Genomic DNA, 27,921 nt, shown 5'->3' on the forward strand with positions numbered 1-27,921 from the left:
GAAGAAGGGCACTCTTGTGCCACCAGGGGAGAGGGTTTGGAGCCATCAGTTTCTCCTGGGAATCTGGATGCTAACCGGTCTTAACTGTTGGGTCGTTGTGTTTGCTCCATGTTAAGGCATTGGTGGTTTTGCTAGAAAACTTAGCAGTGAGCGCTAACATCATTCTTCCTATGTTGTATGAACATACAACCTAGTACGTATCTCATCGTGAAATGGACTCTGAAGTGGCTCGATTAAAATTTGCTACCTATTGGGTGCAGCATCAGAATGCATCGATTTCAAGTTTGGTTTCAGTGCACAGACCCACTCAGGTAACTGTCTTGATCTAGTCATCTGGATGAGTTGATTTACAAGGGCGGATTTCAGCCTGTGAAGAACATCCAACAGCTTGCTTTAACCAGAGTCTCTTACATGAAGTGGTTTGTGGTTGAATGAAGACTAAACCCACCAGAGGAGCCTGGTGGGCTGCCATCTATGGGGTCACACAGAGTCGGACACAACTGAAACGACTTAGCAGCCGCAGCAGCATCTCCTGCCAGTGAAGCCCTTGACCCTGAGGCCACATCTCCAGACAGGACCCAGCACTGTCCTGCTGGTTCCCAGTTCCTGTACTTCCAGCTTTATTCAGTGTTTCAGGGGTTGGAGGCGAGTTCTTTATTGTATCCTGGCCGTGCCACTCAGCTCCTGAGATCTTAGTTCCCTGGCCAGTGATGGAACCTGGGCCCCTGACAGTGAAAGCAGAGTTGTAACCACTGGATCACCAAGGAAGTCCCTTTTGGTGTTTGTTAAATGGCTTGATCTTTAATTACAAGCAGTCACACAGAAATAAAGCTTCCGAGGTGACTCAGTGGTAAAGAAACTGCCTGCCAATGCTGAAGATGTGGTTTTGATCCCTGGGTCGGGAAGATCCCCTGGAGAAGGAAATGGCCACCCACTCCAGTATTCCTGCCTGGAGAATCCCATGGACAGAGGAGCCTGGCGGGCTAAGTCCGTGGGGTCGCAGAGAGCTGGACAGACTGAGGGACTGAGCACGTTAGAAGCAGGTGTGAGGACTTACTGCCTGTTCTCTGTAAAGAGAGACTGAGGTTTGCAAAAGTGGAAAATAATGCTCCTCAGTTTTCATTTTGGAAAACAAAATTTCATTCACACAGTTGGATACCCGTCGGTGTCACTGGTAGCGGGTAGGGCATTTCACAGGTCTTGACGCGTATTCAGGGATCTTGAAAATGTTTAAGAACTGCTCTGTCAGTACTGCTAATCTTCATGATAGTCCTGGTCATCGACAAATCCAAGAGATGCTACATAATTTGCACCAGCCTGAAGTAAACTCAAGTTCATACAGCAGATGTTTTGAGGATAAGTTCTGAAGAACCTTATCAATACTTGCATTATAATCTCAACTGTTTCAAAAACAATTGAAGTTGCCTGTGAACTTCCAGCTTCGGTGCTCCCACCTGGAGTCTCACGCACCCATCCCCCTCCCTGTGGCAGGCAGGATTCTACACCCAGATTCAGCCTGGTGATGTAGTCAGGCAGACGCTAATCCAGGTGTTGCCGTGAAGGGACTTTGCAGGTGGAGTGAAACACTAGCCAGCAGACCTTAGACAGCTGCCGTGGGTGGGCCCCATGCCACCACAGCAGGAGGGGGCAGGTAGGTGTGAAGGACTGGACGCCCGCTTGCTGGCCCTGAGATGCGGGGGCCACTTTCAGGCTCTGAAGGCCTCTAGGTCCTGAGGAAGAAAACGAGAGCTCGGTCCTAAGCTGCAAGGAACAACTGTCCCGGAGACTCGGATGCACAGCTGGCCCTTGAACAGCACAGGTTGGGGCGCTGACCATCTATGCCATTGAAAGTGCAAGAAAAAGGACAGCCAGTCCTCCATGGGCTCGGTTCTCACCTGAGCGTTCAGCCAACACCAAACGTGTAGTACTGTTGTGTTTACTATTGAGACATCTCTGCAAAATCTGCACGAGGACCCATGCAGTTCAAGCCTGTTGTTCAAGAGTCAACTGTATCTGGAAGTGGATCCTTCCCGGAACCTGGGCAGCCAGCACCTGCACTTGGACCTCATGAGACCCAGAGTGGAGAAACCAACTGAGCCAGCCTGGGCTTCCAGTCCACAGAACCCTGGGGTCATACATTTGTCCTTAAGCCACAGAGTTTGTGCTCGTCTGTCACACCAGCACTTCTTGGCATCCAACAGGATCACACCTCTGGATTCTTGTGGTCGGTGGGGCCATGTGAGCAGCTCGGGCCCATGAGCGGAAGGAAGCATTTCCAGGTCAAAGCACTGACTCACCATGCAGGGCCTTCTGGGGCGCTTTCCTCTGGGCTCAGCCAGGGCCTTGCTCCAGGGCAGCCTCCTGCCTGGCCCCTGGAGGTGACAGTGACAGGAGTTCCTGCCAGCAGCCACAGGCACAGCAGGAGTGTGCTAACCCAGGGCCGGGGTCGAACCTCTTCTCTGCATCCACACCCTGCCCTGTTCAGTTCAGTTGCTCAGTCGTGTCCGACTCTTTGCGACCCCATGGCTCACAGCACGCCAGGCCTCCCTGTCCATCACCAACTCCTGGAGTCCACCCAAACCCACGTCCATTGAGTCGGTGATGCCATCCAGCCATCTCATCCTCTGTCGTCCCCTTCTTTCTTCAATCTTCCCCAGCATCAGGGTCTTTTCCATTGAGTCAGCTCTTCACATCAGGTGGCCAAAGTATTGGAGTTTCAGCTTCAGCATCAGTCCTTCCAATGAATATTCAGGACTGATCTTTAGAATGGACTGGTTGGATCTCCTTGCAGTCCAAGGGACTCTCAAGAGTCTTCAACACCACACAGTTCAGAAGCATCAATTCTTTGGCGCTCAGCCTTCTTTATGATCCACCTCTCACATCCGTACGTGACCACTGGACACACCGTAGCTCTGACTGTCTTCAGTCAGTTCAGTTCAGTCGCTCAGTCGTGTCCGACTCTTTCCAACCCCATGAACCACAGCACACTAGGCCTCCCTGTCCATCACCAACTCCTGGAGTTCACTCAAATTCATGTCCATCGAGTCGGTGATGCCATCCAGCCATCTCATTCTCTGTCATCCCCGTCTCCTCCCACCCCCAATCCCTCCCAGCATCAGACTCTTTTCCAGTGAGTCAACTCGTCGCATGAGGTGGCCAAAGTATTGGAGTTTCAGCTTTAGCATCAGTCCTTCCAATGAACACCCAGGATTGATCTCCTTTAGAATGGACTGGTTGGATCTCCTTGCAGTCCAAGGGACTCTCAAGAGTCTTCTCCAGCACCACAGTTCAAAAGCATCAATTCTTTGGCACTCAGCTTTCTTCACAGTCCAACTCTCACATCCATACATGACCATGGGAAAAACCATAGCCTTGACTAAACGAACCAAAGACTGTCATCCGTTCCGTTCCGTCACCCAGTCGTGTCTGACTATGCGACCCTGTGGACTGTAGCCTACCAGGCTTCTCCGTCCATGGGATTCTCCAGGCAAGAATACTGGCGTGGGTTACCGTTTCCTTCTCCAGGGGATCTTCCTGACCCAGGTATCGAACCCGGGTCTCCCGCATTGGAGGCAGACGCTTTAACCTCTGAGCCACCAGGGAAGCCCCAAAGACTGTCTTAGCCACTGTTTATTAGTGGGCCTTTCTGTTATTGCAGCCCAAGAAAACCTGATATTCCAGGCTGGGCCGAAACCAAACTCTGCTCCCCACAGCCCCCTTGTCTGTGGTATCCCTGCTCCTGCATGGTCTCTCAGTGACTTCAGGTGACCCTATGTCCTCCCAGCTCCCTTCCTAATGCTCTAGAGCCCTCCTTCCCCTCCACGCCCCCACGGGGTCAGGCCAGCACCTCTGCTCCCTGGTCCCCTTGCTCTCCAGAGGGGCGGCCCTCCAGCCCTGGCCCCTCGGGTGCCCCTCCAGGAAGAGCTTCAATCAGCCGCCACCCCCTCCCTGGGCCCCTGCAGGCCCAGGAAGAAGAGGGGTTCCCTGGGGCTGAAGGGATCATCCTGCGCCCCGTCTTCTAGAAAAGAAGGGCCCCGATTCCCCCCACCCCAAAACCCCAGCCATGACAAGAAATCGTCCAGTAGCCCATGCACCTTGGGCCGAAAGTCCACCCACAGCTCAGGACCAAGTAAGCCCCCTTCCCCAAGCTGGTGAGGAGCACCCCCTGCAGGGCCCAGGCCCCCGGGGGGACACAAGCAGCCTTCAGTGTCTGCAGACCCCACAGGCAGTGGGAGGGAAGACTGAGGACCAGGCCGGGTGGAGAGTCTCCAGGTTGCAGCCGAGAAGGACGGCTGCAGGTCTCATGACAAGCAGGGTGCGGCCACAGATGCAAAACCTCAGAAGCCGTGGCCACCCGCGACTACTGAGGCTTGACTCGGGGGGCGGCTCTTGAGGAGCCAGGGCCTAGCTTTTTTTTTCTAATGGGAATCATTTTTTAAAGACTATTAAATGTGTTACCATATTGCTTCTGTTTCATGTTCTGGTTTGGGGGCCACAAGGCATGTGGGAATCTCAGCTCTCCAGCCAGGGATTGAACCCACACCCCTCTGCATGGAGAGGTGAATTCTTAACCGCTGGACCACCAGGGAAGTCCCTTAGCTTTGATTTCATTTTAATGAATTTCAATGTAAACACTGAAGCTTCACCCCTGACACCGCCAGCCTCCTGGTTGAACACAGGAGCGGTTTTTGATGCAGCTCCAACCCCAGGGGCCCAAAAACGGCCATGTTTGAAAAACCACAAGACAGCCAGATGGCAACTCTCATCCATCGTTTATTAGATTCTAGAAAAAGCCACAGATTCAAAAACCCAAAAAATCAAGTTTATAAGCTTTATATAATTAGTTCAATGGAACCCTACTTTAATCTCAATATGTATATGATCATGACAAATTCATTCCTATAAAGACAGAGATAAAAGTACAGTGAAGTTGGACTTTTGCTCTGCCTGAGTTTACATTTCATGCTTTTCATGGTTTCGCCAATTTAGTTGGTCTAGAGAGATGTGCTCAATTCAAGGCCAGGAAGGCCATACCCAGGCAGTCACGTGTTCCTTGGGGACCTCTAGGTTTTTTTGCTAATAGTTAGGATATTACTGTATCGCCCAAATTCTTCAGGTATTGACCTGTTGTTAAAAATCTTATTTTGGGCACATGTTAAAAATGAAAGTATTTCATACATTAACTTTTCCTTCTGAATTTGTGTTTCAAATAACACAATGAATTTCAGGATTCCTTGATTTATTTTCTGTAAAGTGAAAGTAAAATGATCTAAGCATTTCAAAGCAAATTTCCGAATGAGAGCTATTTGGAGAAAGTTTGCCCTCGGCTGTGGCTACACGTACTTGTTCAGCCACTCAAGTAAGTTCCTCCTCGCCTCGTCAATATACGGCTTGTCTTCAGGGGAACAGTCTTCTCTCTTGCGATGCACAAAGCCATGCGTCTGCCCGGAAAACGTTTTAATTTGATATTCCACTTTGCAGTGCTCTTTCAGCTTCTGAGTCAGCAAAGAGACCTGGTTGGCAAAAGATGTCATGAAGACAGGATGTCAACCCTCCAGCAATATGTTCCAGCCTCCACTCCTTCCCTGAATGCTCATCAAAGAGCTTTAGCGTCCGTGCTTTAAGCGCCAGAGCTAGAATGAAGTTTTCACTTTTAACTTTATAACTGACACCATCCTAACCTCTGGCAAAGGAGAGAATTCAGAGCAGTATGTTGATAAAAATGATACATCCATTATTTTGACGTTATACATCTACATATTACTCCAAATATACTTAATCTATTTGACCACACAATATTCAGTGGACTCAATCTGTACTTCAGTAGATTCAAATGTAAGTTGTTTGAAATTTGTATTCAACGTTAATGCATTGGTTGTAATATGATGTATTGTATTTGGATGGCATCACCAATTCAATAGATATAACTTGGGCAAAGTCCCAGAGATGGTGAAGGACAGGGGGGCCCAGCATGCTGCAGTCCACAGGGTCCCAAAGAGTCAGACACGACTTGGCGACTGAACAAAGATTGTGAATAACCACAGTAATTCCCAAACAACTGCTCTGAGTCTCAGTTCCCTTCTGCTTTTTCCTATCGACACACTGGATTTAACAAAGCCATGTCTTCTAGGACAGGGAACTTACGGTGACTGGTGGGTTACACACGGGGGACAGGGAGGCAGGGCCTGCTTACCAGGAGCCTCCATACCAGGAGCACTCTAGGGGTTACAATCCCCCTCAAATAAAACCCACTTGTAACATTTTAATGTCGAAATATATCTGGAGCAACACACGAGTCCTTTGGGATGTCTTCCCCAAAATGTCAAGTCGTCCTCTTAAACAAGATGTCAGCTTACCTGCTCGAGAGGAATCACAGCATCGTTTTCAGCAAAGATGAACAGCGTGGGATTCTTCAGACCGTACACGTCTTCAGCGTCTTTGATGATGCCTGGAGAAGGGAGACACGAGGGTGTGAATCCCGTACACGAGCCACAGAAAATGACGCGAGTTTGATTTTCCAAAGCAAAACATGTGCTTTGGGGGTTTCATCTCTCTTCTTTTTTAGCAGCTCCATAGAAGTGGCCTGGCCATATAACTGGGCTCAAAGAAAAGGCTGTTGAGTCAGCCCTCCCTTCTATCCACCTCACTCACCCGGAATCAGGCCATTAAATGATGACTATAGACCCTGCCGGCTGCCTGGCTGGTAAAGATGCGCCTGAGCAGCCTGAAAAATGCTCCCTCCTGGGGTGTGCCTTCATTTATCAAGAACTGATAGCTTTCTAACCTGGACCATCTGACCAGGGCTGTTCTGGAAGTTTCTCGCAGTCTACTCAAGCCCCGAGGTTATGACTTCAGTGTTTGACGGGGTATTTGTGCTCAAACGAGATTAAGTGTATGAAGTCCCCGGGGACAGCACAGGGTCCTAGTGGGTCACTTATAATAATTAGCTTTTATCCTTCTAAAGGTGCCGTCAGAAATTTAGAGATCATTTAGTCAAAATCCTCACGGATTCAGACAACTGTAGGTGTGCTCAGTCCTATAGGAAAATCTATAAAAGTTTTGCCATCCATTGTAATTTTGAAATAAGAGAAGTTCTAAGTGAAAGTCACTCAGTCATGTCCGACTTTGCAACCCCATGAACTATACAGTCCATGGAATTCTCCAGGCCAGAATACTGGAGTGGGTAGCCTTTCTCTTCTTCGGGGGCTCTTCCTGACCCAGGGATCGAACCGGAGTCTCCCACATTGCAGGTGGATTCTTTACCAGCTGAGCTATCAGGAAAGCTCATGAGGAGCTTTAAGGAAAGACTATTCATCTATTAAACGCGATATGGATTATTTTATTCATTGAGAATTTGCAGCAGGGGAGGGAGACCAGATTCAACCACACTGTAAGGACAAGAGGGATTTACTGACAAAAAAGCAGGGGGAGGACTGGTGGACAGAAAGTCACAAAGGGACCAAGCGGAAAAGGGATTCTGGCAGATAGCATTTGACAAAGCCTTCGCTGGAGACAGGGCTTCTCTGGTGGCATAGACAGTAAAGAATCTGCCCGCAGTGCCAGAGACCCGGGTTCGATCCCTGGGGCAGGAAGATCCCCTGGAGAGGGAAAGGCTACCCACTCCGGGAGTCTGGCCTGGAGAATCCCATGGACAGAAGTACAGTCCATGGAGAGTCCTTGGGGTCACAAAGAGTCGGACAGGACTGAACAACTAACACTTTCTCCTTGCTGGAGGCAGGCCAGGGTGACAGGACATCGAGGTTGGGACATGAGTTTGATCACCTATCGAGGGTGGAGGATTCTTGCTAAACTGACCCAGTGGGCCAAGGACAGAGCCCAAGGTCGGGACCTAGGCAGACAGGACTCACAGAGGAGCCTGACTCAAGAGTGGTCATGGGGAATCCTGGTCAGGAGGGAGGAGATAAAATTTCCCCATTTTCTATAGCAAAGCTTCGTAACCCAGAGAGCCTCCCTTTAGCTGCAATTCTTCTCTAGAAAGTCAGGAGCCATGGGAAAGAGGGCCACGCTTTCTGCACTATCCTGTTAAGGCCAGGTTGGGTGGCTGGACCGCCGTTTGAGACCCCAGGGCTCTGAGACCAGCTCGGCTCCGCAGTCGGCACTTCGCAGCAGCAGCCACGAGGGGGCGCCGGCCAGCAGTCCACGCCGGAGCGCCTGGGTGGGCAGCCCCACTGCGCACAGCAGCAACTAGCTACTTACTAACACCTCTGTGTAGGTCAATAGGTAAAGGGATTTTTAAACGCTAAAAGAAAGTGAAAATACCACAGTGAGGAACCATTAAGCTAAATGAGAATCTCTAGCATAACTGTGGAATATACAACTATGAAAGAAAGCCAAACGTTTCACATCCTAACTTTGTAATCGTGTCTATACACAGATCACAACGTTCTTATGTCACTGCTGTGACACCTTTGGTCTATTTGAATGAAATGTTTATGGGTTTTCCCTTTCTTCATGTATGTGTGTTCAGCCGCTCAGTCCTGTCCAGATCTTTGCGACCCCATGGACTATATAGTCCACCAGACTCCTCCGTCCATGGGGATTCTCCAGGCAAGAATACTGGAGCGGGCTGCCATGTCCTCCTCCAGGGGATCTCCCCAAGCCAGGGATCAAACTGCATCTCTGGCGTCTCCAGCATTGGCAGGCGGATTCTTTACCACTAGCGCCACCTGGGAAACGTGTGTGTGTGTGTTTGTACCTCTGTGTGTGTGTGTCTGTGAGTGTGTGTGTGAGTGTGAGTGTGTGAGTGTGTGTGTGTACCTGTGTGTGTGAGTGTGTGTGTGTGTGTGTACCTGTGTGTGTGTGTACCTCTGTGTGTGTGTGTGTGTGCAGGAGGGCACACGTGTGTGAGTAGTTGAGAAGTCATATCTTAGAAAAAAAACCTTTTCAAAGCTGTGGCTAACGATATTGTTTGATATTAACCATTATCATGGAAAGAAACATTATCCCCTTCATAGGTGAAAACACTTGAGCCCTTGGGTTAGGGGGTTTCCCCAAAGGCACACTGTCGGGCCCTTGTTTCCTCTGCTCAGATAGAACATACATCCACCTGTAGCTTCAGATTTTTAAAACCGTTTCCTAAAGATCAGCACAACATCTCTCTGTGTCACACCCGGAACCCTCAGCTGGGGAAGAGGCTTGCGGCCACTGTCATTCAACCCCTCCCCTGGCTTTCACTGTGTCAAAACACACAAGGCAGATTTACCATAGACGGACACCCCTGCCCTGAGTTCGGGGTATTTCATCATCACATGATGAACGGCAATTCCACCCCAGCAGAATCCCACGACGCCGATTCTCTTGGCGTGACACTGTTGTTTCAGATACTTCAAGACTGCATCGAACTCTCTAAGAAACAGAAGGGAAAGTCATTCAAAGGGAATAACCAGGTGGTTCAGTGGTTACAACTCAGCACCTCCACTGCCAGGGCCCGGGTTCAATCCCCGGTCAGGGAACTAAGATCCAGCAAGTTGCACGGCACAGCCCCCCACCCCTCCCCACCAAAAAAAAAAAAAAAAAGGTATCGTGTGGCCCCTTGAAAGCAAGCCGGGCAGCAAGTGCCAAGGGTTACAGGGCTTTGTCAGCAGCTGTTCCAGGAGGCTCTGAGATTCCTACCTTCAGAGCCCTGTCCTCCTGCCCAGCTGATGAGTAACCAGTGCCCTAACCCCTGGGAAGTCTCCCTGCCAAGTCCAGCCACCCGACAGGGTGGCACAAACAGGACGAGTTTGAGCAACAGCCTCCCACAGCCTCGGAATCAAAGCCAAAGACCACAGCTCAGCTTGAGGGCCTGATCCAAGTCCTGCCCCAGAAAGCACCTCCAGCTCCTCTCTCTCCTCCCCAGCAGGGCCCAGCCGCAACCAGGAGGCAGCTCCCCAGCTCTGTCTGACCGGGCACCTTCGAGCTCCCTGCCCAACACTTTAACTCTGCCTCGCCTCTTTTCTCTGGTGCCCAGGAGCCCAGCGGTGTTGGGAAGCCACAAGGACAATGCAAGCCCGAGGGGACCCGGGACAGCGGCCCTCCTCTCGCAAATGGCTCATTTGCAAATTGGTCGTTTGGAACCCATACAGCTTTTTTTCAACTAGACGCAAGATGCCAAAATGGTAGGGCTGCAAGGCCTGCCCAGAAAGTTCTGCTTGTTCTGATAAGAAAGAAATGCTGTCTGTCTGCAATTAAGGATAAAGGGGAGAGAACGGAAGAGAGAAAACAATTCTCTTGCACTTTTTTTTTCTCCTTCAATCGTAAGCTATCTTGAACATATTTAAACATTTGTATCATACCATTCTGGGTGCGAGTAGTTTTCACAATGTCAGAAGAGCAATAACTGAGTAATTCTGCAAAATGCAATGGAATAAGCCATTGTTTGTGTCATTTTGGTTTTCCTCAAATGCTCTGATCTTAAGAATAAGTGCCTTAATTGGAGGGGACAAGAAGGAAGAGGGCATTTCTGTAAAAATTCTTTAACCAACTTGAGTGACCCTATCTTTGCTTTTGTTGCTGCAAATATTCCCCACTTTCCCGGGAATACCAGGATTTGGCTTTAGATGAATCTCTCTTCCCTAAGCTTGGTCCATATACCTTGGGGGCCTTGGTTCCAGCAGTGTAATATGTGACTCAGGCCTGGCCAGTCAGAGCACAAGCAATCTCTAGCCACAATGATTGGTTCAAGGATGGACTTGTGACCTGATTATAACCATCAGGACAAAATGGGAATTTTGCTGGGTTGCTAGGAAAAGAGTCAACAGGAGGCTGGAGCTGCTGCAGCCATCTTGTCATCCAGAGGCAAACGCTGCCCAAGAATGGAGCCAGCATCAGACAAGGGTGTGGAGGTCGAATCCTGGGGATACCTTCTGAGCTACGGATCAATCTCTGCTCAGAGCCAGAAAATACCTCTTTTCGATTCTGTCAGCCAATAAATCCCACGACTGCTTAAGCAGTAAGCATTCAAAGATGGCTTTTCTTTCAAACGAGAATTGACCAGACACGAGGACTTTGGTCTATTTTCCAAATTAGTGCTTGCATTTTATGTCTCATTTTTTATTGAAAAGGTGTGGTTCTCCTTATCTCCTGTGGAGGGTTCCCTCTGGGCTGCTCTGATGCCTGCCAGAAAGGACCACCCAGATCTGAGCTCACAAATAGGAAGCAGCCCCACAGGCTCTTCCTCAAAATGTCCTAACTAGTCTCTCCAGCCCATCCCCACACACAAAGCTGAATTTCACAGTCACATCCCAGGCTCTTGGGTTTTCTTGTGTTTCAACTTCTAATTTACTCTTAACTCTTTGCTTATTTTATTTTTCTTCGGCTTGCAGCCTGAACCCCTGGGAGGGAGGCCTGGAAATGGATAAATGTGTGGGAGCTTGGGTCCCCAGTGATCTCAGGGTCCACCCTGGGAAAGGGAGAAGCAGAATGGAGTCAGAAAGTGGGGTGTGGCACAGTCTCTACAAAAGCCTCAACTGTCTCCTCCGGGAGCTTGGAGCTGGGGTGAACTCTGAGGGTCCCCCAGCTTGGGGGGAAGGAGCTGGGCCTCCGTACCGCTGCCGTGAGATTCCCCAAGATGGGACGCAAGACAAGGTGCTTCACACCCTAGAGGCAATTCCAAAGGGAGCTGCTGGCCCTGGTCTCCCCCGCAGTGAGACCCCGAGGTTGTTACTACTTACTGACACGCTCCAGCAAGAGGGGAACTCCCAGGGCAGCCTGCAGCATCTTCCCAGCCTGACAGACTGTGCAGGGGCCAGAGGGAGACCCTGGCCTGAGCCATAGAGTGGCGCAGCTGCTCTGCACAGGCACCCAGAGAGGGGGTGTCCAGAACCCCGGGGAGCGTGGGGAGTGAGGCGGGGCCGAAGACCTGCAGCGGAGAGCGGATAGGCTGGGGAGGTATCTTCTGACTCTGAGCAAAGGCTGATCCACAGCTCAGAAGGTATCCCCGGGATGCCCATATCCACACCTTTGTCTGATGCCAGCTCCATTCTCGGGCCCCTGGGGGCTGGGGGCAGAGGTCAGCGTGAGGTCCCCCAGGTCGGGGGACAGAGGGGCCCACAGCCCAGGGTCAGCTCTAGAGGAGCGGAGAGTCCGGGAACCAGGCGGCCACGAGCAGGGAGCCTCGTATTTGCACTTGCTCCCGCCTGGGCTTGGGGACAACTTATCAAACACGAGGCTCACGTGCGTGGCAGGAGAAAGTCCAATGATGGGAGACGAGGCCTAGGGGTTGGTGGAGTCATTTGCCCAGGACTCAGGTCTCTAACTCAGGAGGAGCTTGGCCCTGGAGAACATCCCGCCTCTTACCCTGCTCCATCCTTCACCCTCCAGACAGAGAAGGGATCCGAGTGGCAGCCGAGCACTCTGGTCCTTGCTTCTGGACTACCTGGAGCCAATTCAATGAAAGGCTGCAATCTGGGGGATTTTCCGCCCTCCACTTTTCTTCTCACTGTTCCCTGGACCCTAGCAAGACAGCAGCCCTGGTCTGGCGGGTCTGGTCTAAAGACCCGCAGTTTCCCCAGAGAGGTGGAGAAGATCACTGCGGGAGGACAGCACTCGAGGCTTCGTTTCCGATCCGCTGAGCAGAAACGGGCCTGAGGTTTTCTGGATTTTCTTCTTCTCTGCATGTTGCTTCAAGCAGTTCTGCAGCCCGAGGGGGAGGAACGAGTATTGATCTATGGCCCCCAAGAGCCCAAGGGAGAGGGGACCTCAGGGACTTAAAGAAAGCCCCCTCCGCATCCGCGCCATGAAGAATTTCCCAGAAGGCAAAGCAAGTGAGCTTGCTGGCGACAGGGTGCCTGTGGGGTTCTACCCCTCCACTGCATAGACCTTGCCTTCCTGCCTTAGGAAGGACTTTGTGAGCAGGGGCCTCTCAGGTCCTACGTGATGGAGAAGCCAGACCCTCCCCTTCCTCCAGCCTCTTGTTTCCTGGGTTCCTGGGGGGCTCCACCAAGACTGCCACGCCAGCTGGTGACACACTTGTAAACTTACTTATCAATCTTTCTGGCATTTTTTGTCTTCAACCACTCCGGGAAGGTGGACCAGTCCCCCGAGGGGTGCCATGGCTCCTGCCCAACAAAGAAGTCTGGAACGATGGTTCTGTAAAATAGGAGATCCACCCATCTTAGTGTTGGAGCTGTTGGGGCTTGGTCTCTGTTTACTTTCCTTACGAAACCTTTCGTGCTGGCGGTTCTGGACCACAGGAAAAGAAAAAGCAGTGGCCACCGGGCCGACTGTGATCACGGCAAACGGGCCAGCTGGCCCCAGGCCAGAGGATCTCGGATTTCACAACCCAAGGTACACGGCCGCCAGCTGCCTGTTCAGAGCCCAACCCCTCCGAAACGCCTGCCTCAGCACAGTGCCCGCGAGGTGTGACACCTGGGACAAAGGTTCTGGGTGGCACCTACCCCTGGGGAGCCGCACCTCTCAGCAGGCCTTTTGAGTTAGCCTCAGGCCAGCGGGCACACCTCTGAGCGGTCCTGTCACCATGACCAAGCAATTTCTCAGCCTCCACCCAAAAGGCCAGCGGGGCACAATCTCCCGCCTGGAGGGTCCGGTCCTGGGCAGGTCTAAAAGGGCTGAGGAGAAGATAAGATGGCTTGTGGGGTCCGTGTCAGCCTTCCATGGCCATGTCAAGCATGTCAACCTTCCACGAGCACCAGCCCAGGGACTGGGCAACGTGGCTCCAGCCAGAGACCCAGTTCCTAAAGTAAAGGTCATGGCCATGGACAGAGTGGAAAGAGGAACACAGCTCCTCCTCCTGCGGGGGTGGGGGGTGGTGGGAGGAAGAACACTGAAATCAGGTCAGAAGAATCTAAGTTCAGGCGCCAGTACTGCCCCGTTCTGCCCTGAAACTTTATGTTGTCACTAAGTCATGTCCAACTTTTTGCCTTATAGCAATCCCATGGACTGTAGCCTGCCAGGCTTCTCTTACCATGGGCTTCCCAGGCAAGAATACTGGAGTGGGTTGCCATTTCCTCTTCCAGGGGATCTTCCCAACCCAGGGATCGAACCCTCATCTCCTATATCGGCAGGTGGACTCTTTACTACGGAGCCACCAGGGAAGTTCCCCTGGAACCTTAACAAGTCACTTAATCACTTTCAGCCTCTTTTTCTTGATCTGACAGAGATGGCTCCAAGCACCACCCAACCTCAGAAGACTATTCTGAAGGGAAAATAGACAAGTATGAAGAGGCTTTGTAGGTCCCAGTCTTCTTTACTCAATTTTTATGTTCCTTCTCCAGCTAATGGACCCATCTGAACCAGACCATCCTAAAGGAAATCAGTCCTGAATATTCACTGGAAGGACTGATGCTGAAGCTGAAACTCCAATGCTTTGGGCACCTGATCGAAGAACTGACTCACTGGAAAAGACCCTGATGCTGGGGAAGTCTGAAGGCAGGAGGAGAAGGGGATGCAGAGGATGAGATGGTTGGATGGCAACTCGATGGACATGAGTTTGAGTGAACTCTGGAAGTTGGTGATGGACAGGGAGGCCTGGCATGCTGCTGTCCATGGGGTCGCAGAGTCAGACACGACTGAGCAACTGGATTGAACGGAACTGAGACAGTAGAAGCCTCCATCCTATCCAGTTTCCTGGTCAGAGCAGATGGCCAAGGGCACCCAGACCTCTGCCTTCACACCCCAGTTTCCTAACCAGCAAAATGAGAACCGCGACAGCCACGCCACGGCAGAGTTGTTGGGAGGATGAAGGGCAATCACCCAGGACCCACCCTAGCCCACGGTCTGGCCAAGCCAGAAGGCAATCAGGATTGGCTGTTGTTTTTACTACTGGAGTAGCCCCTGGAGAGTTAAGCTGCCTCATCTTCAAGAGGCTTCCCTGGTGGCTCAACTGGTAAGGAATCTGCCAGCAATGCGGGAGATCTGGGTTCAATCCCTGAGTTGGGAAGATTCCCCTGGAGGAGGGCATGGCAACCCACTCCAGTATTCTTGCCTGGACAGAGGAGCATGGTAGGTTACAGTTCATGGGGTCGCCAAGAGTCAGACACAACCGAGTGACTAAGCACACACCTTCAAAAAGAAACCTGAGGGCACGAAGACGGGAAAAGTCAAATGAAGACCCTCTCTCTGGTCAACAGTAAATCCACATCACGCATCAGTGGGCGTGCATCCTTTAAATGGGTTTCTCCTTGTAGGAAAACGAGGCAGGCGCACCCTTTGGTTTGCAGGTCCTCTTTTTGAGAAAACAAAGGGAATCAGAGCACACCACACTCAGAGCTTGCTGGGTGTTACGCTTAGTGAAGCTGGACAGAAGGAAGGGTCCCTCCCATCTCTCCTCCAAGCTTTATTGAAGAGAAAGTGAAAGTCGCTCAGTCGTGTCCAACTCTTTGCAACCTCATGGACTATAAAGTCCATGGAATTCTCCAGGCCAGAATACTGGTGTGGGTAGACTTTCCCTTCTCAGGGGATCTTCGCAGCCCAGGGATCGAACCCAGGTCTCCCGCATTGCAAGTGGATTCTTTACCAGCTGAGCCACCAGGGAAGCCCAAGAATATAGGTAGCCTCTCCCTTCTCCAGTGGATCTTCCCAACCCAGGAACTAAACCGGGGTCTACTGCATTGCAGGCAGGTTCTTTGCCAATTGAGCTATCAGGGAAGCTTTACTGAAGCTACTACCAACACCAGGCCGGTGAGGAGCAAACATGACAGCAGTCACCAAAGGCGGTCGTGACCAAGAGATGGCCTTTGCAAGGTGAGGGAGGTCTTGCCCTGACATGAGAGTTCGTGTTTAGACCAGGATAAGCATGGGCGCCCTGCATGCGAAAGCTGACCCCAGGTAGAGATGCTTCAGGAGCCCAGTAATGGGTCCATCTCAGAGTTGCTGACTCTGCCCCAGGTATCCTGCACTAGTGTCTGTGTGGGGCCCCACATGGGGAAATAACTCTCTCAGCATCCAGCAGGTCTACACGGCCAGCCAACCAAGGAGGCTCTGAAGCCCAGACACTGGGTTGGGAGCAGTTGGCTTCCATTGGATATTGGCGATCATATGACATTCTCCATTTTAAGGGCGTCCCTGGTGGCTCAGACAGTAAAGGATCTGCCTGCAAAGCAGGAGACCTGGGTTCGATCCCTGGGTTGGAAAGATCCCCTTGGAGAAGGAAATGGCAACCCACTCCAGTACTCTTGCCTGGAAAATTCCATGGGCAAAGGAGCCTGGTAGGCTACAGTCCACGGGGTCACAAAGAGTCAGACACGACTGAGTGACTTCACTTCCTTTTTTCTTTTCAGTGAGATAAGAAAATAGATAATGTACATCAGAACACAGTCGGTTTTTTGGTTGTGTTTTCTTTGAAGGGAACAAAATACAGAAGTTTATGTGAATTTAAGCCAAAAAAATAAAAAAACCCACAGAATTTCATACGTACGTGTATCCATTTCCTGCAATCATGTCAGCCATATATCTGGTGTTGGGCAATTGCCAGCCAAATATATCCTGAATGACAACCACAGCTTTGCCAGCGTCCACGGGGGATTTGGTGAGATAAGCCTTGATGTGCTCCACTTGAACTTCGTGCCCCAGCCCTCCATACTCTATTCTATGGCCAATGTCACACGGACAGGGATGAGCTTCGTTAGCCATTGGAGATACTCAGGTCGGGCTACAGAGAGAGAACAGGCATCATACTCTGAGTGGTGCAAAGCCAAAGCTTACAAACAATGAGCAAACTAAAATCAAGAGTACAGGGAAAATTAATTTCAACCATGTTGTTGTTAGTTGCTCAGTTGGGTCCGACACTTTGCCACCCCATGGACTATAGCCTGCCAGGCTCCTCTGTTCATGGCATTCTCGGGCAAGAATACTGGAGTGGGTTGCCATTTCCTTTCCAGGGAACCTTCCTGACCCAGGGGTCGAACCCATATCTCCTGCACTGGCAGGCAGATTCTTTACCACTGAGCCACCAGGGAAGTGTATTCAGGCAAGAAGTCAACGATCATTTCTAGTTCTGGGTAATAAGATTAAGGCTGATCAGAATCCACTCCCATTACAAACACTGGAAGTACAAGATATGTGCATGCATGCTCAGTCATGTACGACTCTGCAACCCGACTCCATGAACTGCAGCTCACCAGGCTCCTCTGTCCATGGGATTTCCCAGGCAAGAATACTGGGGTAGATAGCCAGCCCCTACTCCAAAGGATCTTCCCAATCCAGAGACTGAACCCTCATCTCCAGCACTGGCAGACAGATTCCTTACCGCTGAGCCACTAGGGAAGCCCCTATGACATTCCAGGGAAGGTAAAATAATAGAGAAAGAAATTAAATCACTATTGCCAGAGGCTGGGAGTGGAAGAAGACTGACTGCAAAGAGACACGGAACTTACTGGGGTGATGGACATGTTCTGTATCTCGGTTTTGCTGGTGGCTACCTAGTTCGATACATCAGCATCAATCAAACTGTACGCTTAAAAGGAGTGAATATATCATACTTCAATAAACTTTCCTTTTAAAAAAATGACAGATTAACAGGAGAGACAGCATACATGTTATCAATATTTTTAATGAGTACACAGGGGCTTTGCAGAAAAGAAGTGAAAGCCCAAGAAGGAGACACACGGCTTATATACCATTTTAACAAAGGGAGATAAATTGTGGCGATGTGACCAGGAAAGACATGGGGAACTGATAAAAAGAAAAGGATCTTTGAGCCCAGTTTGTTAATGCAGGCTCGTCTCAGTGACAGCTCTTCATCTCTAAGATGAAGAGTTGATCCTCTCGTTGGGGGGCGGGGGGACGGGGAGTTATGGCTTAATTTTAGGCAGAAAAGCAGAAAGTGGGAGTGAAAAACAACTCTTTTTTCATCTGCTGTTTCTCAACTGCCTTCAGCTCGAAATAATCAATATGCCCAAGTCCCACATTTGAGGATGGAGTTCTCTGATCCTCTTCAAGTGCATGTAACTGACAAGAGGGAAGAACAGAAGTAAGCTAAGAATCCAATTCATGAAGTGAGGGAAGGGACTTCCCTGGTAGTCCAGTGGTTAGGACTCCAAGTTTCCACTGCAGGGGACCTGGGTTCAATCCCTGGTCAGGGAACTAAGGTCCCTTAAAGCTCAGCTTAAGAAAAACTGAGGGGGAAAAAACAGAATAAACCCCAAAGAAGAAAATAATGAGATGAAAATAAACAATGAAGAAAACAGAAAATGATTAAAATCTGAGTTTTTCTGAAGAGTTATAAAATAGGTATATCTCCAGGAAACCGGATCAGTAAAAAGGACAGAATGATAAAGACACATAACAACAACATAACAAGGAATGAAAAAAGTACATATTTTTCCTTTTAAAACTCATAGAGAGTAAGTATGAACAACTTCATGCTATTAAATTTGGAAACAGAAAAAAAACTGACAAATATACAGAATACAAGAGAGGGAAACATTCCTAACTTCAGAAATCAATGGAAAAGAAAAAATAAAGGATGAGGCAGCAGGAGATTAAAAGAGATTAAAGAGAAATAAAACCAAATGCACTGTGTGAATCTTGACTACATCCTGGTTCCAAATTATGAACAGTTATAGAGTTTCCCTGGTAACTCTGGTAAAGAATCCGCCTGCCCATGAAGGAGACATGGGTTCAATCCCCGATCCAGGATGATCCCACATGGCTCAGTGCAACTAAGCCCGTGCGTCACAACAGAGCCTGCTCTCTAGAGCCAGGGAGCCACAACTACTGAGCCCATGCACCTCGACTCCTGAAGCCCGCGTTCCCTAGGCCCGTGCTCCAAGAGAAGCCACTGCAATGAGACGCCTGCACACCGTTACAAAGAGTAGCTGCCACTCTCCACAACTAGAGAAAAGCCTGAGCAGCAACAAAGACCCAGCAAAAGTAAATAAAATAAAGAAATAAAATAATAAGTAAAAAAATAAATGAGATAAATAAAAAATGTAAATAAATGAAATTAAATTATTTTTAAAAGAAGAGCTATAAGAAACATTTGGGAAACAATCGAGGAAATTAATAAGGATGATAGTTGATATTATGAATTAATATTTAATTTCTACAGTGTGATAGTTATGTAGGAGAACATTCTTAGTTTTAGAAGATGTATGTTCAAGTAAGGGATGAAGTATCAACATTCGCAGTTTACCCTCAAATCATTCATCAAACAGACATGCACAGACACACATATAGACACATAAAGCAGTTATGGCAAACTGCAAACATTACTGAATCTAGGTGATCAGTATACAAGTTTGGCTTGCTTTCAGTGTGTGTGTGTGTGTGTGTGTGTTTGGCCGTGCTGGGTCTTCACTGCTGCACGGGCTTTTCTCTACTTGCAGTGTGCGGACTTCTCATTGCATGGCTTTTCTTGTGGACCACAGGCTCTAGGACATATGGACTTCAGGAGCCACCACACGTGGGCTCAGCAGTTGTGGCTTCTGGGCTCTAGAACACAGACCCAATATTTGTGGCACACGGGCTTAGTTGCTCCATTGTATGTGGGGTGTTTCTGGATCAGGGATCGAACCCGTGTCTCCTGCATCGGCAGGCAGATTCTTTACCACTGAGCCATCCGGGACATCCCCTTTCTTTCAATTTTTGAGGGGCAACAAGGAGCACTGTAATTGGAACAGGAAGATCAGGGAAGGCGGTGGGGAATATTCCTCTTCCCAGGATCCTCCAACAGCTCCCATCTCATTGGAGGAAAAGCCAAATTATTGCTGCAAGAGGGGTAATGGAGAAAAGAGTGAGAAAAGTCAGGGGCTGAGTAGATTTTTCAGGTGCAGCCAACTGGTTTTCTTGACAGATGGCAGGGGTAGGGTACTTGACTAAAAAGAGTCAGGGGTGATTAGGTCTTTTGCTCGAGCAACTGGGAAAGGACAGAAGGTCTCAATGAGAAGGGGAGAGGGAGACAGAGCAGGTTTGAGACCAGGACGTCAGTCTGGGGCATGAGAGTTTGAAATGGCTGTCAGACACCCTGAGCGGACAGTTGGATGACAACACACGACTTCAGGGCAGGGGGCCAAGCTGAAGACATGCGTTTGAGAGTGATCAGCACACACAGTCGAACATCATGATCTGCAGATTCTATATTCATGAACTTGCCTACTTGCTACATTTCCTTGGAAGGCCAAAATCAATATTTGCAGGGCTTTTGCGTCATCTGCAGGTCTGTGTAGAGCTGTGAAAATCTGAGCCCCTGAGACGCCGCGTTCCCAGCCAAGGCAGAACAAGGCTGTGTTCTCACTTCCTGTTTCAGCTCTCATGCTGTAAACAAGTGTCCTTCTCATAGTCTATTTAGAGCCACGTCTTTGTAATTCTGTGCTTTTTGATGGTGGTTTCATTCTACTGTTCCAAGTGCAAGAAGGTGCTGATGCAACCAAGTCTAAAAAACACTTATGAGAAAACTGAGGGGACTTCCTTGGTGGTCCAGTGGCTAAGACCCCAAAGTCCCAATGCAGGAGGCCTGGGTTCAATCCCTTGATCCTACATGCTGCAACTAAGAGTTTGCATGCTGCAACTAAGGCCCGGCACAGCCAAATAAGTAAATAAATACTTGAAAAAGATTGGAAAAAATCAACAGACTGGATATTTGATGATACTAAGAATAATTTTAATGGGGGGGGGAGGGAAAGAGGAATCGTATTATATCAGCAATAGTTTCAGTTTTAATGAGTCCTATCTTTTATAGCAACATGCTAACACACACACTTATATAAAATGACCAGAAGTCTGGGGCTCTCCCAGCAGGCCATGAAGGTGGCAGAGTGTCCAAGTTCTGACAGTGCTGGAAGTGAGGGGTTCAGGCGTGTCCATTGTACTAGTCTCTGGACTTTCATACACCCTTTAGATGTTCCACAACAAAAAGCTTTCAAACTCTCATTAAAATTTTAAACCCTGTAAGATCAAAGTTTCCATTAAAAAAAAGTGAGGAAAACAAGATACAGACTAAATGAAGGTACTCTTTTCAAAGCAGAGGTTGTAGTATCCAGATAAAGTACATGAGGACTTGTTAGAAATTAACAAGAAAAAGACAACTCCAATAGAAAATGCTCCAAAGATATGAATAGGCATTTCACAACAGGATATACCTGAATGGCCCATAAACGTATGAAAATATACTCAACTTCAATGGTATTTAGGGAAATTATACAAAGAACAACACAAGATACCATTTTACCTCATGCAGATCAGCAATAAGTTTTTTAGCACCAAGAGATGATGCCCATGTAGGGTGGAGGAAGGAAGTGAAAACTGCTACACACTCAGGGAAGCAGGTCAGCAAAGGCAACAATGAATGCACCCTGCAACCCACTGGGTGTATTCCCTGGAGAATTTCATGCATATGAGTGTATGTGCTCAAATGCACACACCCGCAGAGGATGTGAAAGACTGTTCTTGCCATCAAGATGTAGCAACAATTTCAAGCAACCTATGCAAGCAATCTACGGACCATCAGGAGAAGAATGGGATACACGGTCATTTACTCACTGTCGTGGGTTAAATCACGTCCCCCTCCAAAGATACTGAACCCACAGTAATATACTCTGAACCCACAGAACCTGTGAAAGTGGCCTTATTTGGAAATAAGGTCTTTGCAGAGGTAACCAGGTTAAGAAGAGGAGCTAAAGAACCTCTTGATGAAGGTGAAAGAGGACAGTGGAAAAGCTGACTTAAAACTCAACATTCAAAAAATCAAGATCATGGCATCTGGTCCCATCACTTCATGGCAAATAGATGGGGAAAAATGGAAACAGTGACAGACTTTTTTCTTGGGCTCCAAAATCACTGCAGATGGTGACTGCAACCATGAAATTAAAAGACGCTTGCTCCTTGGAACAAAAGCTATGACAAACCTAGATGGCATATTAAAAAGCAGAGACATTACGTTGCCAACAAAGGTCCATATAGTCAAAGCTATGGTTTTTCCAGTAGTCATATATGGAGGTGAGAGCTAGACTACAAAGAAGGCTGAGCACCAGAGAAGTGATGCTTTCGAATTGTGGTGCTGGAGAAGACTCCTGAGAGTCCCTTGGACAGCAAGGAAGTCAATTCTAAAGGAAATCAACCCTGAATATTCACTGGAAAGACTGATACTGAAGCTGAAGCTCCAATACTTTGGCCACCTCATGGGAAGAGTCAACTCACTGGAAAAGACCCTGATGCTGGAAAAGATTGACAGCAGAAGGGGACAACAGAGGATGAGATGGTTGGATGGCATCATCGACTCGATGGACAGGAGTTTGAGCAAACTCCAGGAGATAGTGAAGGACAGGGAACCTGGCAAGCTGCAGTCCATGGGGTCATAAAATGTCAGACGCGACTGAGGGACCGAACAGCAGCATCCTGGAAGAGAGTGGGTGTTACTATAACTAATGACGGTGTCCTTAGGAGAGAAATAGATGTGGGTACAGATATAGGCACACGGGAGAGACAGTCACGGGACAACACAGGCAGAGGCTGGAGGGAGGCATCTGCACACCAAGGAACACCAAGGACCGCAGCCGCCACCGGAAACCAGCAGAGAGACAAGGAAAAGCCTCCTTTACAGGAAGAGCGTGGCCCTGCCAGCACCTTCATTTCCGATTTCTGGCCGCCGGACAACGAGAGAGCAAGTTTCTGTTGTCTACAGGTGTCAGGAAGAGCGTGGCCCTGCCAGCACCTTCATTTCCGATTTCTGGCCACCGGACAATGAGAGAGCAAGTTTCTGTTGTCTCGAATCACCCGGTTTGTGGTGATTTGTTACAGCAGCTGCAGGAAGCTAATCCATTCTCATAAAGGACATTGCGAGTTCAGTGAACAAAGGCCATACATATGTACCAAAGTGTTCAATCTCGAAATCTAACGCTTTATAAAAAGACAATGGCTTTTTGATGCTAAATAAATACTAAAACCTCCAAATAATAATACTCTATTAAAAAATACACTGTAGGAAAAATATAACACATGGGAATAAAACACACCACATGTGACACTGTGGCTACTGTCAGGAGGTAAGGGATGGAGACTGTTGGTTTGTATTTGCTACATCTTATTTCCTTGAAAAGATTTGACTTGGGGCTTCCCCGGTGGCTCAGCGGTAAACAATCTGCCCAAAAATGCAGGAGACACCGGTTCAATCCCTGATCCAGGAAGATCCCACATGCAGTGGAGCAACTAAGCCCGTGCACCACAACAGCTAAGACTGTGCTGTACAGCCCATGGACTGCAACTACTGAAATCCGAGCACCCTCGAGCCTGTGCTCCGCAACAGGCCATCCCAGTCACAGTGAGAAGCCCTCCCAACGCAACTAGCGAGGAGCCCGCACTCGTGGCACCTAGAGAAAATCCTGTGCAGCAACGAAGACCCAGCACAGCCAAAATCCAATAAATAAATAAAATTGTTTTTCAAGTTTTGGTTTCAAGTACATAGAACAAAATATTCATATCTCAAATCTGGGTCATGTGGTGGCTGTTACATTAGATCCTGTACTTTCTGCCAGATTCTAAATGTTCATAACTAGAAATAAATACATTTTAAGGAAAGAGAAATTAACAGTCATTTGATGACCTCCCTGGTGGCTCGGTAGGAAAGAATCTACCTGCCGGTGCAGGAGACTCAGGTTTAATCCCTGGGTCGAGAAGATCCCCTGGAGAAACGAATGGCAGCCCACGCCAGTATTCTTGCCTGGGAAATCCCATGGACAGAGCTGATGAGTTACAGTCCACAGGGTTGCAAAGAGTCAGACTAAAAACAACAACAAGACTGCATGTTAATCAGAGCTCTGGAAACCAGAAAAAATTCAAACAGAATTAGTCATTGGATCTTAGAAAAATCTGACTATCTTTCACAGCTTTGCTTCAGTAAACGACGTTATAGAACGACGTTAGTAAAAGAAGTCAGAGCAATCAATAGCAGTGAATTTCATGTGCCGCACACAATTTTTTGAAAAACAATTCCTCTGGCTAATTTCTTACCTGGGCTGTCCAATGAGGATGCAAGACAGCAGAAAAGTAGCAACCTTGAATCAGAATCTTTTTCCTTGACTTTCCACCGCTATCCACTTTCCAAAGGGAATGTTTACAGCCAAGAGAGCCGCTCTCTGGGCTGATCCCGAAAGGTCTTTCTCCCACAGAAAGGGCTGGTGGCCAGGGAAGCCTTGGCCGTGCCACACACGGAGGCTGGACTCCTGCCAGAGCCTTCACGTGGCACAGCAGCCCAGCCCAGCCTGTGTGCCCCAGCCCAAGGCCACGGCAGGCAGGGCAGACAGTTTCTCTGTGGGCAAGAGCCTTGGGAAACGTGCCCTTGACGCTCGACTGACTGTACTAGACATAAATTTCCTGCACAGGCACTTGAGGATTTGGGCCCTTCCCTCACCCCACCCCCAACTACACACTTGTTACAACATAATTTTCAGGAAACAAAGGAAAACTATTATGACTCCCGAAGAGTTACCAAAATGACTTCATGTTAAGGCTTGTGTGTTACCTGTGTAATAAGAGGAAATAAAGCAGAAGTTGTAACTGGGCCTAAGGGGAAAAGTACAGATGTCTAGCCAGGAGAGGGATCTTAAGATGAACTGCACGTGGAGAACGAACCGACTTTTCCCCAGTAGGGGAAGAAGCCAATTAATTTATCACCAGACAGGACAGAATTTACAAACCTATCAGCTACCCACAACATTCACAGAGCTGCAGAACAACTCAAATACAGTGAACAAGGCTGGAACCACACAGCCCAGAAGGCTGTACTACCGTCAACGGGTACTTTTCCACTGAAACAGAGTTCCTCCTATGTCATGACAAGGTCATGGTGAATGATAAGGTTTCCTCCTGTAAGGGGGTGGGACTGTGGGCTGACACCTATGGTGGGGGCCTCATAAAATGTACCGAGAAGGGCTTTTTTGGATCATGGCAGGTGGGCTTAGCCACATGTGCCAGCCACGCCGAGATCAGATCTGTGGTCTTCAACGTGGATAACTCCAGAAGTCGGAGTCCTCTGTATGACACCAGGGTCGGCCAGAACAGACCCCAGCAGGGGAGACCCCGAGAGGCACATTTTTTTGGCAAGACCACCCAAAATGCAGCAGTGAGGCCCACGATCCACCCACCACATCCGTGCAAGATCCCACACAACTGTGAATGACAACCAGAGCCACCTTCTGCGGACCGGTTTTCTCATCCCTCGACGAAGACCCTCCTTGATCCGACTCCAGTCAGGACCCCCCGCACTCTTCTCAGCCAGGCTCTGACTTTGGGCTTCGTGCAGTGTCAGTAAGACTCCGGGCTAAGTCGGTTCAGCCCCCACTCGCCGTATCTGACTCGGATCCTCCTCCTCCACCACCCCACAGGGGATGTCTGCTTACCCTGGCTTGTCTTCTGCAAGAATCTTGTTAGGTCAGCTTAAACCGGAATCCCCTTGTTTTTATCCACTGACCCCTACTCTGCTCCCTGGCTAGAAATTCCCACTTTTCCTGACATCTGGAGTTAAAGCCCCTTGCCTCTCTCCTACTGCAAAATCCCACTGGAGTGGTCCCTACAGCTATCACGATGGTCCTGAATAACTCTACCTTACTGTTTTTTAACAAGCATCACAAATGATTAATTTTTTCTTTAATACCCTCCAGTCCTCCTTCACACAGCAAATATCTCTACCAAATTACAAATCTAGACCCACGGAGGGAGAAGGCAATGGCAACCCACTCCAGTACTCTTGCCTGGAAAATCCCATGGGTAGAGGAGCCTGGTTGGCTGCAGCCCATGGGGTTGCTAAGAGTCGGACACAACTGAGCGACTTCACATTCACTTTTCACTTTCATGCACTGGAGAAGGAAATGGCAACCCACTCCAGTGTTCTTGCCTGGAGAATCCCAGTGACGGGGGAGCCTGGTGGGCTGCCATCTATAGGGTCGCACAGAGTCAGACACGACTGACGCGACTTAGCAGCAGCAGCAGACCCACAGAGGTCCCTGGGGTGTGTTCCATCGGCAAAGTCCAAGGGGCTGCTGTGTCCTCCCTCCTCCCCTAAGATGCGCCTTCTGGAGGCATTCTTTTACTCCATACAAATGTATACTTCTTGACTTCTTCTTTTGAAGCCATGATAACACCTGCCTAGTTCCCTCTTTAATGAATAAAACAGAATCTTTAGCACATGCTCATGTTTGTATTAGGGTCATGATTTTGCCTTTTGCAGAAAAGTATCCTTTAACTGTGTAACTGAACACTCTCCTTTTCTCACTGGAGGGCAGAAGGAGAGAGAAATAGGTGGCAAAGCTACTGTGGGTTCCTGCTCTCATACTCCCAAGGATTTAAATAACTTGGGAGTTACACTTCCCAAAGCAATGAAGATTCTCTAACAGAGACAGAGAAGCAGATCTCAGTGAGTGAAGCAGATGGGCATCGAGGGAAATGCAACTAGCAAAGAAGTCAAGGAATAAAGTGCCAGCAGCCTCAGAGGTTTAGAGACGGAAACCCCTGCAAAGGGATCGAAAGCAACACTGAGCAATGTTACAGGACCACGAAGGTGGCTGCCGGGAAAGGCTGGGGGGCTTCCTCTAAGGGTAAACGTTGGAACTTGCAGGGCAATCGATCTGCAGTCTCTACCCTTAGAGATGGTCCTGCGAACATCAACTCCTCGTTATTTTCGTTCTTCAGTAATCATGGCTTTCCCTGGTGGCTCAAACAGTAAAGAATCAGCCTACAATGCAGGAGATCCTAGTTCGATCCCTGGGTCTGGAAGATCCCCTGGAGAAGGGAATGGCAACCCACTCCAGTATTCTTGCCTGGAGAATTCCTTGGACAGAGGAGACCAGTGGGCTACACGGATACCACTGCGCAACTAATGCACACACACAGTCAGGGCTGCATTTTCCAGAGGGTACCCAGTCTTGAGAACATTATTAGAAAACAAGATGGGAGGAAGCTAGATTGGCCTGTGAACCTGGCAACCAGACGCCTGCCTTTGGCCTTTTCTTGGACTGTGGCGAGGCCCAGATGGCATTCCCCCTGATACCCACAAGGTTCACTTCTGACCACCTTACTTTAAATGGGCTTTGAAAACAACAGGTGGCATTCCCATCAGCAAGTGGCCCTAAATCACAGGGTCCAGTGTCAGCAAGGCCTGGGCCTTGTCTCCTGACACACGTGGCCCAGCAGGAACTGTACAGTCTCTGCTGGCAGGACCCAGCCAGAACCCAGGATGCCACGCTCCTAGACCAGCCCCAGTCTCCTTTAATATTGCACTAAGTCTCTTCAGTCATGTCCAACTCTGCGGCCCCATGGACTGTAGCCCGCCAGGCTCCTCTGCCCATGGGATTGCCGAGGCAAGAATACTGGAGTGGGTCGTCATCCCCTTCTCCATCGTGCCTTAATAAATGCTTCAAAGTGTGGAGAACCGACTGGACACGGGTGTGCTCATTTCTCCCCCGCATACTTTTACATTAGTAGGAAGAACTTTACAACCAAAAGGTTCAACAGTAGGAACACAGACAGGAAGAGTATTTAATAGCATGCAGGAGAGGATTGTGACATGGTTACAAATTTATGCAGAGTGTGAGTTCAACTTTGTTTTCAAAATGTATGATGAAAATGTAGTATAGGAAAACACTCCAAAGCAGGATGGCAGGGTGGCGGTCCTGCAAGGGACAATGGCCTGCTTTGTGAAAGCAGGTGTTGAGCGTGAATTGGATAGGTTCATTCCCTGTGCACAGATGCCAAAGACCTCCTTTGCCTCCAGGGCGCAAGCATGCAAGTCAGAGCAGCGCCGACCTGCAGCGCAGTCCTCGGGCCATCAAAGCACACTTACCTCCTCCAGCCGCCTGAAGACCGATGTCCACCCCGCGAGGAGGAGGAGACGGGCCGGAGAAGGCAGCGCCGCAGCCCTGCGGGACCCAGGGGAGCCGGTCGGGGACCAGCCGGGAGGGGAGGCGCCTCCGGCCGAGACGGAAGTGGACGCGCTGACGAAGCGCGGCGGGATCCCGGCGGGCCAGTGGCCTC

General features: G+C 49.3%; 1 protein-coding gene across 2 annotated transcripts; it reads right to left on the reverse strand.

Annotated features, from left to right (window-relative positions):
- Positions 1 to 4,755: 4,755 nt before the first annotated feature.
- On the reverse strand, positions 4,756 to 27,921 carry CMBL (carboxymethylenebutenolidase homolog). 2 transcript variants are annotated; one of them, XM_055422265.2, is made up of 6 exons: positions 27,731 to 27,921; positions 16,376 to 16,609; positions 12,982 to 13,089; positions 9,224 to 9,366; positions 6,357 to 6,448; positions 4,756 to 5,513 (listed from the first exon to the last, which is right to left on the reverse strand). In XM_055422265.2, the coding sequence occupies exons 2-6, from the start codon at positions 16,588 to 16,590 to the stop codon at positions 5,334 to 5,336; spliced, it is 738 nt and encodes a 245-aa protein (XP_055278240.2). In that variant the 5' UTR covers positions 16,591 to 16,609; positions 27,731 to 27,921; the 3' UTR covers positions 4,756 to 5,333. The 2 variants fall into 2 exon arrangements, with proteins under 2 accessions (XP_055278240.2, XP_055278241.2); XM_055422266.2 differs by lacking the exon at positions 27,731 to 27,921 and adding an exon at positions 23,905 to 24,089.

This window comes from Moschus berezovskii, chromosome 18 (genome assembly GCF_049115385.1).
Source record: "Moschus berezovskii isolate FMDL1 chromosome 18, NW_MosBer_1.0, whole genome shotgun sequence".
NCBI classification, from domain to species: domain Eukaryota; kingdom Metazoa; phylum Chordata; class Mammalia; order Artiodactyla; family Moschidae; genus Moschus; species Moschus berezovskii.

Coding starts and splice junctions, on each gene's coding strand:
- CMBL (XM_055422265.2), bottom strand. CDS start 16,590: ATGGCTAACGAAGCTCATCCCTGTCCGTGTGACATTGGCCATAGAATA. Junction 13,090..16,375: donor ATTGCAGGAAATGGATACAC/GTACGTATGAAA, acceptor CCTATTTTACAG/AACCATCGTTCCAGACTTCT. Junction 5,514..6,356: donor CTGTGATTCCTCTCGAGCAG/GTAAGCTGACAT, acceptor TTTGCCAACCAG/GTCTCTTTGCTGACTCAGAA.